At 52.6% G+C, this 15,489-nt stretch overlaps 1 protein-coding gene across 6 annotated transcripts; it reads left to right on the forward strand.

Moving 5' to 3' along the window:
- Positions 1 to 722: 722 nt before the first annotated feature.
- On the forward strand, positions 723 to 15,198 carry LOC112305042 (cytochrome P450 4F3). Of its 6 annotated transcripts, none has more exons than XM_053910439.2 (13): positions 723 to 896; positions 1,173 to 1,371; positions 3,406 to 3,550; positions 6,219 to 6,272; positions 6,363 to 6,490; positions 8,391 to 8,512; positions 9,313 to 9,583; positions 10,737 to 10,803; positions 10,990 to 11,119; positions 13,120 to 13,253; positions 13,352 to 13,416; positions 13,595 to 13,677; positions 14,069 to 15,198. In XM_053910439.2, the coding sequence occupies exons 2-13, from the start codon at positions 1,174 to 1,176 to the stop codon at positions 14,250 to 14,252; spliced, it is 1,581 nt and encodes a 526-aa protein (XP_053766414.1). In that variant the 5' UTR covers positions 723 to 896; position 1,173; the 3' UTR covers positions 14,253 to 15,198. The 6 variants fall into 6 exon arrangements, with proteins under 6 accessions (XP_053766414.1, XP_053766418.1, XP_053766415.1 ...); XM_053910443.2 differs by having other exon boundaries at positions 10,990 to 11,116; XM_053910440.2 differs by lacking the exon at positions 3,406 to 3,550 and adding an exon at positions 5,052 to 5,196.
- Positions 15,199 to 15,489: the final 291 nt, after the last annotated feature.

A 15,489-nucleotide genomic window follows, 5' to 3' on the forward strand; every position in this document is an offset into this window, starting at 1 on the left:
CCCTTCCTGTGCGACCTTCCTCTCTGTCTCCCTCTCAAGACCTCCTTCAACATCCCAGATGGAAGACTGATCCCAGAGGGGCTGGCCCAATGGCAGTCAGAGCAAGGGCAAGGTAAACTCATTCCGGGGCCTCCCAGCTCTGCCTCCCCTGTCTGGGACCCTCAGACCTACCCCCTCACCTCCAGTTGCTCCCTTGCCACGGGGCCCTTCCTCCCCTGAATCCGAGGGAAAGTTCTGTTTGGAGGCAGGACGTTAACTCCTGTCAGGCTGTGCCCCTGGAGGCCAGAGGCTGTAACCTCTGAGGTTCCGGATTCTGAGCAGAGAAACCTCATGACAAACTGGGCCCAGTTTGGAAGAGAGGAGCCGGGGAGATGTTGGGGACAAGGCTCACCTGGCAACTAAACAATCAAGTTCAAGCTTTGACCTGCCACATCCTGGTTGTGGGAGGGGAGGGAAGACAGTAAACTCAGGGGCCCAGAGTCATCTTTGACTATCCCCCAACTTGCCCCCATCCCACTGGGGGGTGCTGAGTCCTGAGGATCCAGTGTCCACACTGTGTGACCCCGAGCTAGTCCTAGGCCCATGTAGCCAACATGGTAGCCCCCACCCCCACCCTGTATTTGCGCCAGTGACAACAGGGTGGAGGAAAGCTGGTGTTTGGGGATTGGCTGGTTTAGTCCAGCCCCTGTCAACTTCCCCTGGGTCAGAAACCAGGGGCAAAGGCTGCCCAGGCAGAGGGGAGAGGAAGTCGTGTGGGACTAGCGACTCTGGGCAGAAGGTGCCAGACCTGGGGCAAGGGAGCTGGGGATCCTGGCCCAGGGTGGGGAGAGGTGTCGCTCAAGGCAGGGGTGGCTCCAGAGAGTGGACTGGCCTGGGAGTTGAGCGGAAAACAGTGGGTAATTTAACTCAGTTCTCTTCCTCTCTGTGTCTTTCTGTCTCTGTCTCTTCCTCTGCATTTCCCTGGGTCTCCCTTCTCTCCTGAGCCCCCATTCATCCATCTCCAAGCCCTCCCTGCCCTGCACCCAGCACTCACCTGCCCCTGTGTCCCCGTCCCTCACACCCTCCACCCTCTCCCTCTGTCTGTGAGCTGGTCTCTACCTCTGAGCTCACCTATTCCCGCCTCCCTACCCCTGCCCTTGGCCTCAGGAGCACCCCCTGTGTCTGCCCTGCAGGATGCCACAGCTGAGCCTGTCCTGGCTGGGACTGGGGCCACTGGCAGCCTCCCCATGGCTACTCCTGCTGCTGCTGGGGGCCTCCTGGCTCCTGGCCCGTGTCCTGGCCTGGACCTACACCTTCTATGACAACCGCCGTCGCCTCCGGTGTTTCCCAGAGCCCCCAAAGCGGAACTGGTTGTTCGGTCACCTGGGCCTGGTGAGTGTGGGCAGCAAAATGAGTCTTGGACATCAGGGTGGGTGGGCTCACCAAGGGATTGGGAATGGGGCTCAGGGGCTGGGCTGAGGTCTAAGGCAGGAGAGAAGCAAGGGGGGTCAAGAGGAGCCCCTCTTTCCTCACTCCTCCACTCTGCCATCCTTGGCCTTTCCCACATCCTTTTCCCCACCCCTGGCCTGCTTTGGGTCCACCTCCTGCCTGTCTTCCCCATATTAGTTCACCTCTGAGGGGTTCCCAGGGTGGGGTGCACAGAGCTGGGTCCCCTAGCATTCCCAGTGTCTACAGCTAGTCTTGAGACCACCTCAGGGGTACTCTCCAAGGCCTGCTCCCTGTGACTGGTCCATTTCCCTGTGTCTGCTCACCCCCACCCCCAAGGACTCAGCTCTCCATCCCCTCACCTTCCTGGCACATCTTCCTCTTGTCTTACACTTCCCTCCTAAGATGTCTCAACAGGCCCATTGCACAACCTGGTTAAAGTTGGCCTCTCACATCTCTTTTTGGAAGCCCTCTTCAACTCCCCACCCACACCCCAGGCTTGGACTTTTGACTTGGTCCTGCTCCTCCGTAATTACACAGTTAATTGTTTAATTACTTATTATCTGGCTCTCCAACTTGATGGTTGCTCTGGGGAGCAGATGCTCTGTCTATAGTTCCCAGCCCAGAGGCTGGCACACATCAGGGACTCAATAACTCTTTGAGCCCTTATGTGATGACTTTACTGTCACCTCTCTTGGTCAAGGCCAAAAAGATGAGTGTCTGCCTCCTGCCTACCCCCAGACCAGCTTTCCTTTCCTGCCCAGGGTGAGAACTACAGCTTGGGGAAGGACTTCTTGTGATTTTACTACTTATTATGGCCAAGGTCACAGTGGGACATTCCCAAGCTCAGCATGAAGGTTGCCTGAGATTCTGGGCCTTGGAATCGAAGTCACAGCCATTCCGACTCCCGCTCTGTGGGCTCAGCCACGGGAGCTGGCCTAGGCCACTCTTTCTCCTCCAGCCCCTCTGCTGTGTGACCTCAGCTGAGTCACTCTCCCTCTTTGGGCCAATCTCATCAAGGGCTTTGGGTCTTCCCCTCATGGTCGTTGGTGCCCAGGAGCAGATCACTAGGGTGACAATGACTTATATTCACCTGCCTGGAGCACCTGGAGTATTTGTCAGATTCTGATGGGGCATCCTGAGGGACTGGAGAGGACGCTTCACCAGCAGGTGATCCATCCTCCTCCCCCTTTGGGGGGATGTGGCCTCAGTTTCTTCATTTCTAAATAGCATGATTGGTGGGTGTGTCCATAGGCTGAGGAGAGAGACAGCTAGAGAGACAGAAAGGATGAACTTTGATAGATAGATAGATAGATAGATAGATAGATAGATAGATAGATGGGTAGGCAGGACCCACTATTACAAAGATAGACAGACAGACATGATACATTATGATAGAAGACAGACAGACAGACAGGACAGACTGTGCTAGGTAGATGGATAGATAGGGCGCACTGTACACAGAGCTTGGTCAGCAGAAGGGGCTCAGAAGGTGGGAGCCGCCCTTCTGATCACTGAGCAGAGTTCACATCTGTCCCTTGGGGTTTGCTGGGGCTGGAGGGTCCCAGGTCTGCAGACCTTCACCATTTGAGAAACTGAAGGCCTTGTGGACCAGCCAGGACATGAAAGGATATGGGACCAAGACTCAGGGACAAATCCTGAGGTCACTGTGCTGCCCACAAACCTCCCCCAGGGGACCTTTCCTGTGGTCCCCAGCCCCAAGCCTGGAACCACTCTCAGGACAAGAAAAATCCATCTTTCTGAGCCAAGGTTAGCCTCTCTGTGGGCAGAGAGCAGGTCTTCTCACCACAACCTGGGGTGCACCCTGAGGATGTAGGGGGGCCTCCAGGACCCACCTGCTCTGAGAGGGAAAGAGCAGGAGGAAGCAGATCTTTTTCATCCACACAAAATCCAGACACGCTGTCCACTACGGAGGCTGTAGGCTCCTTTGGAGGAGTGACAACCCTGCCTTGCTTTCAGGTCCCCCCCAATGAACAGGGCATGAGGGACATCACTCGGCTGGTCACCACCTTCCCCCAGGGATTTATGCTATGGCAGGGCCCCATCTTCCCCCTCATTGTTTTCTGCCACCCAGACATGATCCGGGCTATCACCAGCGCCTCAGGTACTGACAGAGCTCGTGGTGGTGGGTGCTGTGGCACATCTGAGGCTTCCAGCTCCTCCCTGCCATGCTTCTGTGTGGCCTCTGCAGGATCTGGCCCTCTTCCTCCCTTCTCTCTTAGCATCTTCCTCTTTTCTTCATGTATTCAAACCCGCGTCTCACTACCTCCTCCCTCCAGTGTCATCTGTCTTCTGCTCTTGTGTCCTGGGCACCCCTGGAGCCCCAACAGGCTTCAATCCAAGGTTCTGTTCTGGAGGAGCTCCCAAACTTGAGGAGACACATAGGGACAGGGGGACCCCCAACCCGGGGTGGTCAGGAGGTGGCCAGAGGCAGGCTGTGGCAGCCTGGAAGGCTTCCTGCAGGAGCAGTTCCTGGAACTGGGTCTGGAACAATGAGTAGAGATTTTTTGAAGCAGAGGGTAGAGCGAAGCCGCGGGCATTGCTAGCATCCCAGGTTTCTGCATCCCAGACCTGCCCCTTCTCCCCTCCCCCAAGGCCCAGAGCAACGAGGGCTTGCTCTTTCTGTGATGTCCACCTCTGGTGGGCCTTCTACCCTACCCTGCAGCTCGTGCACTTCAAATTGATTGCCTTCTGGCTGAAGGCCCTGGGAAGGTTTCCAAGGAAAGCCCACTCCAGCCTGGATCCCTTCCTTTGTTCTCTACCTTTCTCACCCACACATAGCTCAGGCTGAGCAGGAAAAAAGGCAGCATTGGACAGACAGCTTGGCTCAGAACCAAAATTCTGGGTGACTCTCCTTGATTGCTAAGGTCTCTTTCAGTTCTGAGTGGTGGAAACTCAAACCTGTGTGGTTTAAGCAAAGAAAGGGAATCGATCCACTGTCAAGCCCATGAACGATGCCTTCAGGCACAGTTGGGTCCAGGTGTCAAACAATGTTCTCAGTATTCTGTCTTCATTTTTCTTTTTTTAGTTGTTTTCCTCTGTGAGATCTTTACTCTCATGCTGGTAAAGATGAATCCCAGAAATTCAACCCCCATGGAAAAGTGAGCTTGTTCCCAACAGTTCCAGGCAAATTTGCAGGATTCACTTTAATTTGCCTGGCTTGGGCCAGTTCCTCCTCCAGTCACTGCCACTCTGACTGCCCAGTCTTGGCAGGCATAGGGTTCTCAGAGTTATTGTCTTGAAGTTCAAAGAAGTTCTATAGTTAAGAACTCAGGACCTGCATGCAGACAGACCTGGGCTCAGGTCTCAGGCATGCCACCCACTGTCTGGGAGACTGTGCGTAAGTGTCTCCATTGTTCTGAGCCTCAGTTTCCTTATCTGGAAAATGGGAACAGAAGAGGAGTCAGGTGAATGTGGTGTTTGGAATCCAAATGAGAAAAGACCCTGATTGCCTCTGTGTTAAGGGTGTGTGTGGGGGTTACCCCAGGAAGAAGATGACCTGCTGGATAAGATTCATGGGGCTCAGGTCTGGGTCTCTGTTCTGAATGTTCTTCCCTTTGGCCACCCAGAAGAGTGCGAGTTGGTTCCTCTTTGTTCCTCTCCAGATTCGGAGCTCGGAAGAAGGTCTCCTATACACACAGGGCCTGGCAAGCGCCTATGGGGATGTGTGCTGCTGGTGGGTGGGACCCTGGCACGCCGTCGTCCGTATCTTCCATCCCAACTACATCAAACCTGTGCTCTTTGCTCCAGGTAGTCATCCCTCTGGCCACAGCTTGCTCACTGCTGAGGTCTCTGTGCTGCCTCCAGCTGGGCAGGTCACCTGGATACAGACAGGAGAGGCTGTGACTGAGATGCCACTACCTCTGTCTTGCCTGGACCCCCACCTGCCCCACCTCTGGTCATGTCTGCTCACGCCAAGGGTGTGCCTGTGTGATGTCTTCTGTTTGGCCATGTCTGGTCACATTTGTGTTTCCACCTGTGCCTAGTTGTTGCTGATATTTGTTTACACCTGGGATCAAACGGAGACAGCCTTAGTCACGTCAGGGGCTTAGCTGTGGCCAGTGATGTCTGAGGCATGTCAGAGACTGTGTGGTGCTTGTCTGAGATGCCATGTGAGATTGTCTGGTTTTGCTGCTGATCATGTCTGGGCTATGTTCTTGTTTTGCCCCTCTAAGACATGTCTGAGACCTTATGTGAGTCTTGTTCAAGGCAGGTCATAGAGTATGTCTGGGTCACCCCTGGTCCACATCTGTGACATTAATGGGACACTTTTTAGTCCTATCTGGGTCTCATCTGAGGGACACATTGAGGTCATGTCAGATTGTCTTTTCATCCATGTCAGAATATGTTGCATCATGTCAGGGTGTGCCGTGCATGTCTAAGCCATGACATGGCATGTTAACATAGGTTGGGACATGTCCAGTGTCCCAGGAGATGTCAAAGAGTGTGCTGGGATAGACAGGGTGTCTGAGGTCCCTGTAAAGGCACCTGGTAGAGCGCTGGGTTGTGTTTGGGTGTAGAACATGTTGGATCATGTAGGAGCCATGTCAAGGTGTGCTCTTTGTTGTGCCCTGTTGGGGTGTATCTAAGCATGTAGAGGTGTGCCTTTGGGCTCTGCCTTTGCTCTGCTCTGTGTCATGGCCCTCACCTCTCCCTTCCTCACTGTTTCCTCTGTGCTTGTCCCATTCTGCTATGCTGGGTGCCTCCTCCCCCCTCCAAGAGTCCCTCTCCTCCCCCTCTGCATGGCCACTGATGGTCTTCATTCATGTTAGCTGCCATCGCGCCCAAGGATATGGTCTTCTACAGATTCCTGAAGGCTTGGCTGGGTGAGTAACTGAGGGCGATGGGGATTGGGACCCTTGGGAGGCCAGGGGAAGACGCTGCCCCTGCCCACTCCCTGTGGCTGCCTGTACTAGGGGATGGGCTTTTGCTGAGTGCTGGCGACAAGTGGAGCCACCATCGTCGAATGCTGACACCCGCCTTCCACTTTAACATCCTGAAGCCCTACATGAAGATTTTCAATGACAGCGTGAATATTATGCACGTGAGTCTTTTGAACTCAGGGTCACACCTGGAGCCTCAGGAGTAATGGGGACTCAGAGGCATCTCTCAGAGGAATTCTGGCTCTTCTGGTTGGCTTCTGGTCCATTGCTCTTCCTTTCTGAGCCTCAGTTTCCTCAGCTGTAAAATTGAAATAACGGTCATCATTTTGTAGTGTGGTCAAGATGACATAATGGAGCCATGTCCCTGATACATAGTCGGTGTTCAGAAGGCATTCGTTTCTGTTTCCCTCACAGAAGCCTTGGAGTCCTGAGACATGGTTGATGATAATGATGAATATTGCATTACTGATGAATAATGATGAATAATGTAGTTATTGCTGAGTAACAAACCATTTCAAAACAATAAGGGCTTATTATTGTGAACAAGTCTGTGAGTCAGTTGGCTGGGTCTTCTGCATGTGGATGAGGTATTCATGTACTTGTGATCAGCTGTGGGCAGCTTTGCTGATCTGGGCTCAGTCCTTTCACATGATAAGGCCTTGGCTGGCTTGACCTAGGATGGTCTCAGCTGGCACAACTGGACTTAGTTCCATGAGATTCTCTCTCTCTCTCCTTGGACATCTCAGTCTGTTCACATGGCAGAGGCAGGGTTCCTAGAGACTGAGAGGAAGCTGCAATGCCTCCTGAGATCTAGGCTCAGGATCATCACCTCCCTATTCTCACCACTGTCTATTGGCCAAAGCAAGTCAAAAGGCCAGCACAGAAAGGGTAGTGCAACAGGCTCCAACTCCTAATGGGAGTTGCTGAAAAATCATGTTGCAAAGAATGGGGATATATAAAGGGAAGTGAGGAATTGGAGGTAAGGTTTTGTGAAGTGCTGGGAAAAATCCCAGGGAAGTGCTGGGAAAGTGCTGGGAAAAAATACCTTTTCACTTGCAAGCTAACAAGTGAGCTTGTTACTGCTTTGTGGATTCTGCCAGAAGACATAAGATGTCTGGGTACGAGACAAAGGACGTTTATTACTCATGGCACAGCAAGCTGCACGTGCCTCTGTGGGTTTGCATTCTTTCTCCAAGTCACCAGATCTCAGGTGATGACACAGGTGGGCTTAAGTGGATGCCTGCTCATGTGGTATGTTGCATTATGGGGGGCACCAAGTTCAGGGTCTCTGACTTTTATAGCAATTGGAAGAAAGCCTGATATTTGTCCAGGGGAAGACATTATCTCGTCCTTCAAGGCTTTTGGCAGCAAACACAACTCTGAGAGATGGCCCAGGTAAAGAACACCAGGGCCGTGCATTTTTGGCATATTTATCAAGAATGTGCAGGGGTGCTCAGGGACCATGGAAGGTTAACTCTCCCAACACAAGGGACATTTTCCTAGTCAATTTATAACAATGAAGATGGTGAAAGCTTACATTAATTGAGTATATACTATATGTCAGAAATAATGTGCCAATTCCATTACATATGTTTTCTTTAATTTTTACCACTCTGAGAGGTAGAGATTCTTTTTTCCCCATTACGAATGATTAAATTGAGTCTCATATTGGTTAGGAGGCTTGCCCATGTTCACCCATCTAGCAAGTGAGTTAATAAATGGATCTGGGATTCCAACCTGGTTTATTTGACACCAAAGTAGGTTATCTTAACTACTACTCAAGATTTGACAGGTGGAGCCCAGAGGAGCACAATGAGTTGACTAAGGGAACACAGAGCATAAGAGGCAGAGCTGAACCTTGGACCCAGGTCTCTTGGCTCCCAGCCATGGAGTCTTCATGTCTTAAGAGTAACAGTTCCACTCCCACTCACGCCCGGTCCTCCCTGGGTATGGGTGCCTGGGGCAGAGGACCAAGAGGCAGGGTCTAGGGGAGTCCATCCAGGTGGTTGCCCTGGGGGAAGGGCTCAGGGAAGACCCAGCTCTGTCCCCTTCTCTGTCCAGGCCAAGTGGCAGCACCTGGCCTCAGAGGGTAACACCCGCCTGGACATGTTTGAACACATCAGCCTCATGACCCTGGACAGTCTGCAGAAATGTGTCTTCAGTTTTGACAGCAATTGCCAGGAGTGAGTCTCTGCCTAGAGCCTGGGAACATGAGCCATAGACATAAGGGAGTAGGTGGAGGGAGGACTGACCAGGGTAATCCCAAGGGCCTTCCTGGAAAAGGTGGGTCAGAGCTGGACACTGAAGGACAAGGACGGGGAAAGAGAAAGAGTGATCCCTTCAGGTAGGTAGAAATGTTTGATAAGAGCCAGGAGACTAAAATGAGCAGAGTGTGTGTGCCAATGAGGAGACATCTTGGAAATGAGGTGGGAGGGCTTGGCAGGGGTTAGATATTTGGGCCATTAAAAAGCCAGGCAAAGAGGTATGAACTTTATCCTGAGGTTTCCGGGGAATCATGGCAGGTGTTTGAGCAGATGAACGTTTGGCCAAAACTGAGCGTAGATATGTGACTCTAGAGAAGACCAACTGTTGTATAGACACTGGAAAGGTGTTGGCATTGAATGCAAGGAGACAAGCAAGGGGCTGGGCCCACTGACCAGCTAGGAGAGGACGGAGTCTGAGCTGTGTATAAAGTCTGGGACAGAGAGGGGCAGGTACCTGGTGGGAGAGAGGAGCGAAACATGTGTCTGAGCTGTTTCTGGGTGCCTGGGGCATGTAGGCAGTGCACAGGGACAGGAGGCAGGGAGAGAGGAAAGTCTGCAGGGTTGTGTCTCCTGGATTCTCCCCTCCCGGTATCTATGGGGCCGTCTGTTCCTGGACGCTAAGTTTCCTAACGGGAGGTCGCTCCTGGCTTCTGGTGGGAGGTCCACCTTGGACTTCAGTGAGCTAAACTGTTGCTTCGCTACCTGCCCTCATCCTGCAGGAAGCCCAGTGAATACATTGCCGCCATCTTGGAGCTCAGTGCCCTTGTGACCAAACGGCACGATCAGCTCTTCCTGTACATGGACTTCCTGTACCACCTCACCCCTGATGGACGGCGCTTCCGTCGGGCCTGCCGCCTGGTGCATGACTTCACAGACGCTGTCATCCAGGAGCGGCGCCGCACCCTCCCTGATCAGGGTGTTGATGACTTTCTGGAAGCCAAGGCTAAGACCAAGACTTTGGATTTCATCGATGTGCTCCTGCTGACCAAGGTGGGCTTCTCTTGCATCTGAATTGAAGAGATAGAATGGCCCTTGATTTCAAATGTCAGATTATTTTAAAGATTTTATTTATTTATTTTTAAAGAAGGGGAAGGAAGGGAGAAAGAGAGGGAGAGAAACATCAATGTGTGAGAGAAACATTGATTACACGCTCCCAATTGGGGACTGGCCTGAAACCCAGGCGTGTGCCTTCCCTGGGAATCGAACCAGTCTCCTCCTGTTTTGCGGGCCAGCACTCAGCCACTGAGCCATACCAGCGAGGGCTCAAATGTTGGACTGAAAAATGGATTTGATGCAGAGGGCACTGGGGAGCCATGGCAGGTGCTTGAGGAAGGGAAGGATGAGTCAGCAATAAGTTTTAGAGATGACTGTGTACAGTGCAGTCTGTAGGGGATTGCTATGTCTGACACTGTGAAGGGCCTAAGGTTTTTTTTATCAGAACCGTGGATCAGAGCAGCCCATTCATTACTCATCACAGTAACAGTAGCCAGAGTAGAACTGTAGCTCTGGTTTCCTGTTCCCAAATTATTCTGAGGGCTGCATGATGCTTTTACCTGGACATGTATCCTGCTTGCGTCGCAGGAGAGGTACCTGCACAGTTTGAATCTTGGAACTTATATAAATCAGCTGACCTATCTGTCCTTTCTGCCCTATGGTGGGGAGGAAGGAAGGAAGAAAGAGGAGGAGACAAAGAGGTTGTTATTGCTTTGGAGCATAAACAAATCCTTTGGGAAGGCAAAGTCTATAGATTTGATAGATTTACACCCCATTCCTTATCTCCAGGGAAGACAGAGCCTCTGGATTTACCAGCCTTGAATACGAGCAACTGGTTCTGCAGCAACGCTCCATTTCTAACTTCCAAGGCAGTTCAATAATTTGTAACCCAGGTTGCCAGTAACTTCTTAAAATCAGAAATCCCTCATCACGTAGAGACCTGAAAATACTCATGGGTCACTGATTCCTCTCACCAGGAGGCAGTGAGGCCAAGGAGGAGGCCTGTGGGTTGAGGCCTCTGCTGACAGTAGGCAGGGAGATCCAGGTGTGCAGTGTGGGCTCAGGTTTCTGAATAGATGATGGAGCTTCAGAGATTGTCTCAGGGGTCCTAGGAGCTGGAGTGATTTGGGGAGTCTTGCTTTCTCTGCAGGATGAAGATGGGAAGAGATTATCAGATGAGGACATCCGAGCCGAGGCTGATACCTTCATGTTTGAGGGTAAGGGTCCCAGTGTGGGACCACAGAGGGGGTGGGTCTCACCATCCCAGGGACTTGGCAGGTGGATCCTTGGCCACCCCATCCTGCTCAATCCTCCCCACCCTCCCTGAGGGCCTTAACATAAGGGTGTTGCCCACCTCTGGTGCGCAAGCAGCCCAGACACCCAACCTGTCTGATGCCTCTCAGGCCATGACACCACAGCCAGCGGCCTGTCCTGGGTCCTGTACAACCTCGCACGGCACCCAGAATACCAGGAGCGCTGCCGGCAGGAGGTGCAACAGCTCCTGGGGGACCGGGAGCCTAAAGAGATTGAGTGGTGAGTGCAGGTTCTCATGGCTCTTCCTGAGCCCCCACCACCCCCACATTTGCTCTGCTCTGGAAGTGGGAAAGAGGGAAGATCTTTGTGGTTGTTGATTCTGCCATTCTGTCATCCCATTTAGTGGGAACGGAGGCAGAGCGCAGAGGCAGGGTCCCGTAGCCAGCTTAGACAGCAGGGGAAGGTTTGCCAGGTTTAGGGACAGAACGATCTTGGCTGCTGAGAGAATTAGAGACAATGTGTGAGGGCAGATGATGCCACTTCCTGAGCACATATTCAGTAAGTGAACTTTCCCTCCACGCCCTTCCTTTTCTCTCTGAAATCACATTTCTTTCCAAATATCTTTATTCCTGGAATATTTGCTTGTCTCCTGCCTCCTAATTCCTCCCATATTTTTTATTCCAGGATGCACAGGGGGGCATGTAGGGATTAAAGTCTCTCAACTCTTGTCCAGGAACACCTGAATCTTCATCCAGCCCCTATTCAACAAACACTGCCTTTCCATCTCTAATTTTGTGCCTCCTCCAATCCTTCCAAGGCCCATTCTGTGTCCTAGAGACCCAGGAAGGAGCCAAAGCAAGCCTTTGCCCTTCAGGAGCTCCCAGCCTGGTGGGGGAATAGTCCCAGCTCAGGCCACTCCCAGTCCACATGGGCAGAAATGGGCTTGCCAGGAAGATGGGCAAGGCTGAGGGTGGAGAGGGCGTGTCAGCTGAGACCCTGAATGCTGATCAGTAGATACTTGCCTGCACTTTGGGTGCACTTGGGTTAAAAAAAAAAGGCAGCCTGGGCCAAGTGAAGGAGTTGGGGGAGAGGGGCAAAGGGAGAGAGAGAAGAGAAAGGAAAGGAGCGAGAGAGAGAGAGGCAGAGAGATGCGGAAGACTTTGAAAGCAATGTTTATGGCTTCACTTTTAACCCAAGGATGATGAGGAACTACTGGGGCGTTTGAGCAGGTGGACAGGTCGGATCTGGTACCAGAGAGATCTTTCTGGGGCTAGTGTGAGGGACATGCTGGACAGGACGAGCTACAGCGTGGGGGCCCAGGGAGGAGATTCTGAGGCCTGAGCTAGGCCAGGGCCTGGGGGATGGTGAGGAAGCATCAGGCTGGGCAAGCAATTTGCAGGTAATGTTCTCCCCGTGAGCCTTTGCTTAGCACAGCAGTCCTGTGAGGTGAGGAAAAAAATTTATGCTTTTTCCTCCAAGACTTCAAACACAATGATGCACTTAGTTCAAAAGAAAAAGAGTACACAAAACTTTATAATGAAAATAAGCTTCCTTCTTAACCCCCACCCTCAGAGTGACTTCCACTAGTGCGGGCCCGCGAGTCCTTTCGGGGCGGCGCTCTGCAATTTTCCAGTTTCGGACCGGTTAGCGATGTACTGGCTATGAAAAATTTAAGTCGCCCCACAGAAAGATGGGGGTTGAAGAAAAAGAATGAAGCCCCCTTACTGGAGCTGCAATATTTATACAAGTTTTCCAGTGGATTCTCTTGTGGTTTTTTTCTGAGTATGAAATCACTACCTGCCAAAAAAGGCAATTTACCCCTACATTTCCAACTACATTACTCTCCATTTCCCCCCCTTGTCTAACTGCATTAGCTACTATCTCTAGTATCATAGTAAGTAAAATATTGGATCTGTTTTTTCTTACTTATTTGCCTTTTGATTTTGTTCTCTTGCCTTAAAGAATGCTTTTGTGCAAATTTGAAAACCTTTTTATGGTTGTTCAGGTACTGTGTTTTACTTAGAAAAGCCCCTAAAAATACCCAGCTAAATTTTCTCTAGTACTTCTGTGACAATGAGCTTCTTTTCTTTTTTCTTTTAAACCACTCTGTGGACGTATGATTGACATACAAAAAGCTGTAGATATTTAATGTACATACGAGTTTGGAGATATTTGACCCATCTGGAATTTATTTTGTTACAGAGAGAGAGAACCTGACGGAGCTGGTGGGGGTGGGTCTCTGGTTTGCTCCCTGGATAACTGCCGGGGGTGTTCCTTAGGGACGACCTGGCCCGGCTGCCCTTCCTGACCATGTGCATCAAGGAGAGCCTGCGCTTGCACCCCCCAGTCACGGTCATCTCCCGCTGCTGCACCCAGGACATCACGCTCCCTGATGGCCGGGTCATCCCGAAAGGTGCTGGCGATGGCAGGGGGAGGGGCCACCCCAGCAGAAAGAGAAGCCCGTCAGGCAGGGGTTTCCTCTTGACCTGACTGGCCCCTCCTCTCCCATAGGTGTTATCTGCCTTATCAGTATTTTCGGGACCCATCACAACCCATCCGTGTGGCCAGACCCTGAGGTGCTGCCTTCCCGTTCCCTCATTCTTGTCCACTCCCCTTTGGGGGCCGAGGGGAGGGAGCAGGGTTCTGACCTGGCAAATCAAACACCCCTGCGCCCCATCGCACACACCTCTGCTTCTCCAAGGCGGGCTGTCCTGGGAGACCTCATCCAGCCGCCTTGTCTTGGCCTCCCCCCAGGTCTATAACCCCTTCCGCTTCGACCCAGAAACCGCCCGGGAGAGGTCACCTCTGGCTTTTATTCCCTTCTCAGCGGGGCCCAGGTGAGCACAGCACGTATCTGAGGCAGGAAAGGGGTGATGGGGGCGGGGATCTGAGACTGAGATGCCAGGCAGGGCAGTGGGGCGGGGAAGGGGGAAAATAGAAGATAAGAGTTCTGACTCCCCTTCCTTTCCCTCCTCCAGAGGTTATGGGTAAGGGTCTGAGGAACGGGGGTTGGGTGGGCCGAAGGAGGGGACCCCGATGGGCTCAGACCCCCTCCCCGCTGTGTGCTGGTCTGAGTTCCAGGCTGGAGCCAGGGCATATGCCAGTCCGCACGGGGGTCCCAGGCGCGGTTAGCCCCCTTCTCTACGCCTCCCCTGCGGGAGGGAATAGGGGGTCCCGGGCCAGGTCCCGGCGAAGTCGGAGCCCCCACGCCCTCCCTCGCGCCCGCAGGAACTGCATCGGGCAGACGTTCGCCATGGCCGAGATGAAGGCGGTGCTGGCGCTCACGCTGCTGCGCTTCCGCGTGCTGCCCGACGGCGCGGAGCCGCGCAGGAAGCCCGAGCTGATCCTGCGCGCGGAGGGCGGACTGTGGCTGCGGGTGCAGCCTCTGGGCGGGGGCGCGGGCGCTCAGTGACGCCCCGCCCCGCCCCCACACACTTCCCTCTGCGGGGTCCCAGGGCGTGGGCGTGGCTGGGCCCGGGTGTCTGAGCGGAGCCCCTGCCTGCCTCTCCAGCCCTCAGCAGGGCCCCAAGCCGATTGCGGGTTCTCTCAGAGACCAGTTATGGATTTTATCCTGTGGAGTACTGGTAGCCATGGGAGGTGTTTGAGCAGGAGGGGCAGCACGGTTGAAGACGGACTTGAGGGGCACAGCTGAGGTGACGAATCACTGAGAACCCAGGGAGGTGGATTCATTCCTCTGGGGTGCGGATGCTTCCCAAAACAGATGTCCCTGGCCAGCCCAGAACACAGAGACCGGGCATCCTCTCCAGGACTCTTAACTCCCTTTCTTTTGTAAACAGCTCCACCCCAGTGTCTACCCTGCATCCCTCCCCCGCAGTCTGTCTCCCTGGTGACCCACTGACCTGCCTTTAGGAAGCCTCTCTCTTTCCTTCTCTGGACCCCTTGATGCTGCCCACGCAGCCTATCCAGCAGACACTGGTTGAGCACCCACTGTGTAGCGGGAACTCACAAGAGTGTGTTTGGAAGGGCTCTCATCTCTGACCTTTCACCTCCAAGTTCCTCTTTTATTCTCACAGGCCACCCCTGACCTGTCTTTGGGTGGAGTGGTGGGGTGGTGGGGGTGGAATACCATCCCTTGACTCTTGAAGTTCAAAGCCAGACCATTGGAAACAAACAACACCCCCAAGAGTATGGGTTTCAGACTTAGGCTGCTTGGGTTTAAGTCTCAGCTCTGCTGTGTGACTTGGACGAGTCAGTTCCCCTCTCTGTGCCCTGGTTTCCTCAACTATGCAAAGGAGACAACAACAGTATGTATCTCAGGGTGGTCTCAAGGACCACCTGTGCTTGGTGCACAGTAAATGCTCAATAAATGTTGCCATTATTACTTTCCCTCTCAGAAAGCCTGGTTCTTTTTACTTTTTAATTTTATTTTAAAATTACAATTGACATTCAGTATCATTTTGCATTAGTTTCAGTCTACAGCATATTGATTAGGCAATCATATACTCTACAAAGTGATCCCCCCAATATTTCAAGTACCCACATAACACCATATGTATTTGTTACAATATTATACTCCCTATGCCGTACTTTACATCCCTGTGACTATTTTGTAACTACCTATTTGTACTTAATCCCTTCACCTTTTTCATCCAAACCTCCAACCCCCCCTCCCTCTGGCAACCATGAGT

The sequence above is a fragment of the Desmodus rotundus genome, chromosome 9 (assembly GCF_022682495.2).
Source record: "Desmodus rotundus isolate HL8 chromosome 9, HLdesRot8A.1, whole genome shotgun sequence".
Taxonomy (NCBI): Eukaryota; Metazoa; Chordata; class Mammalia; order Chiroptera; family Phyllostomidae; genus Desmodus; species Desmodus rotundus.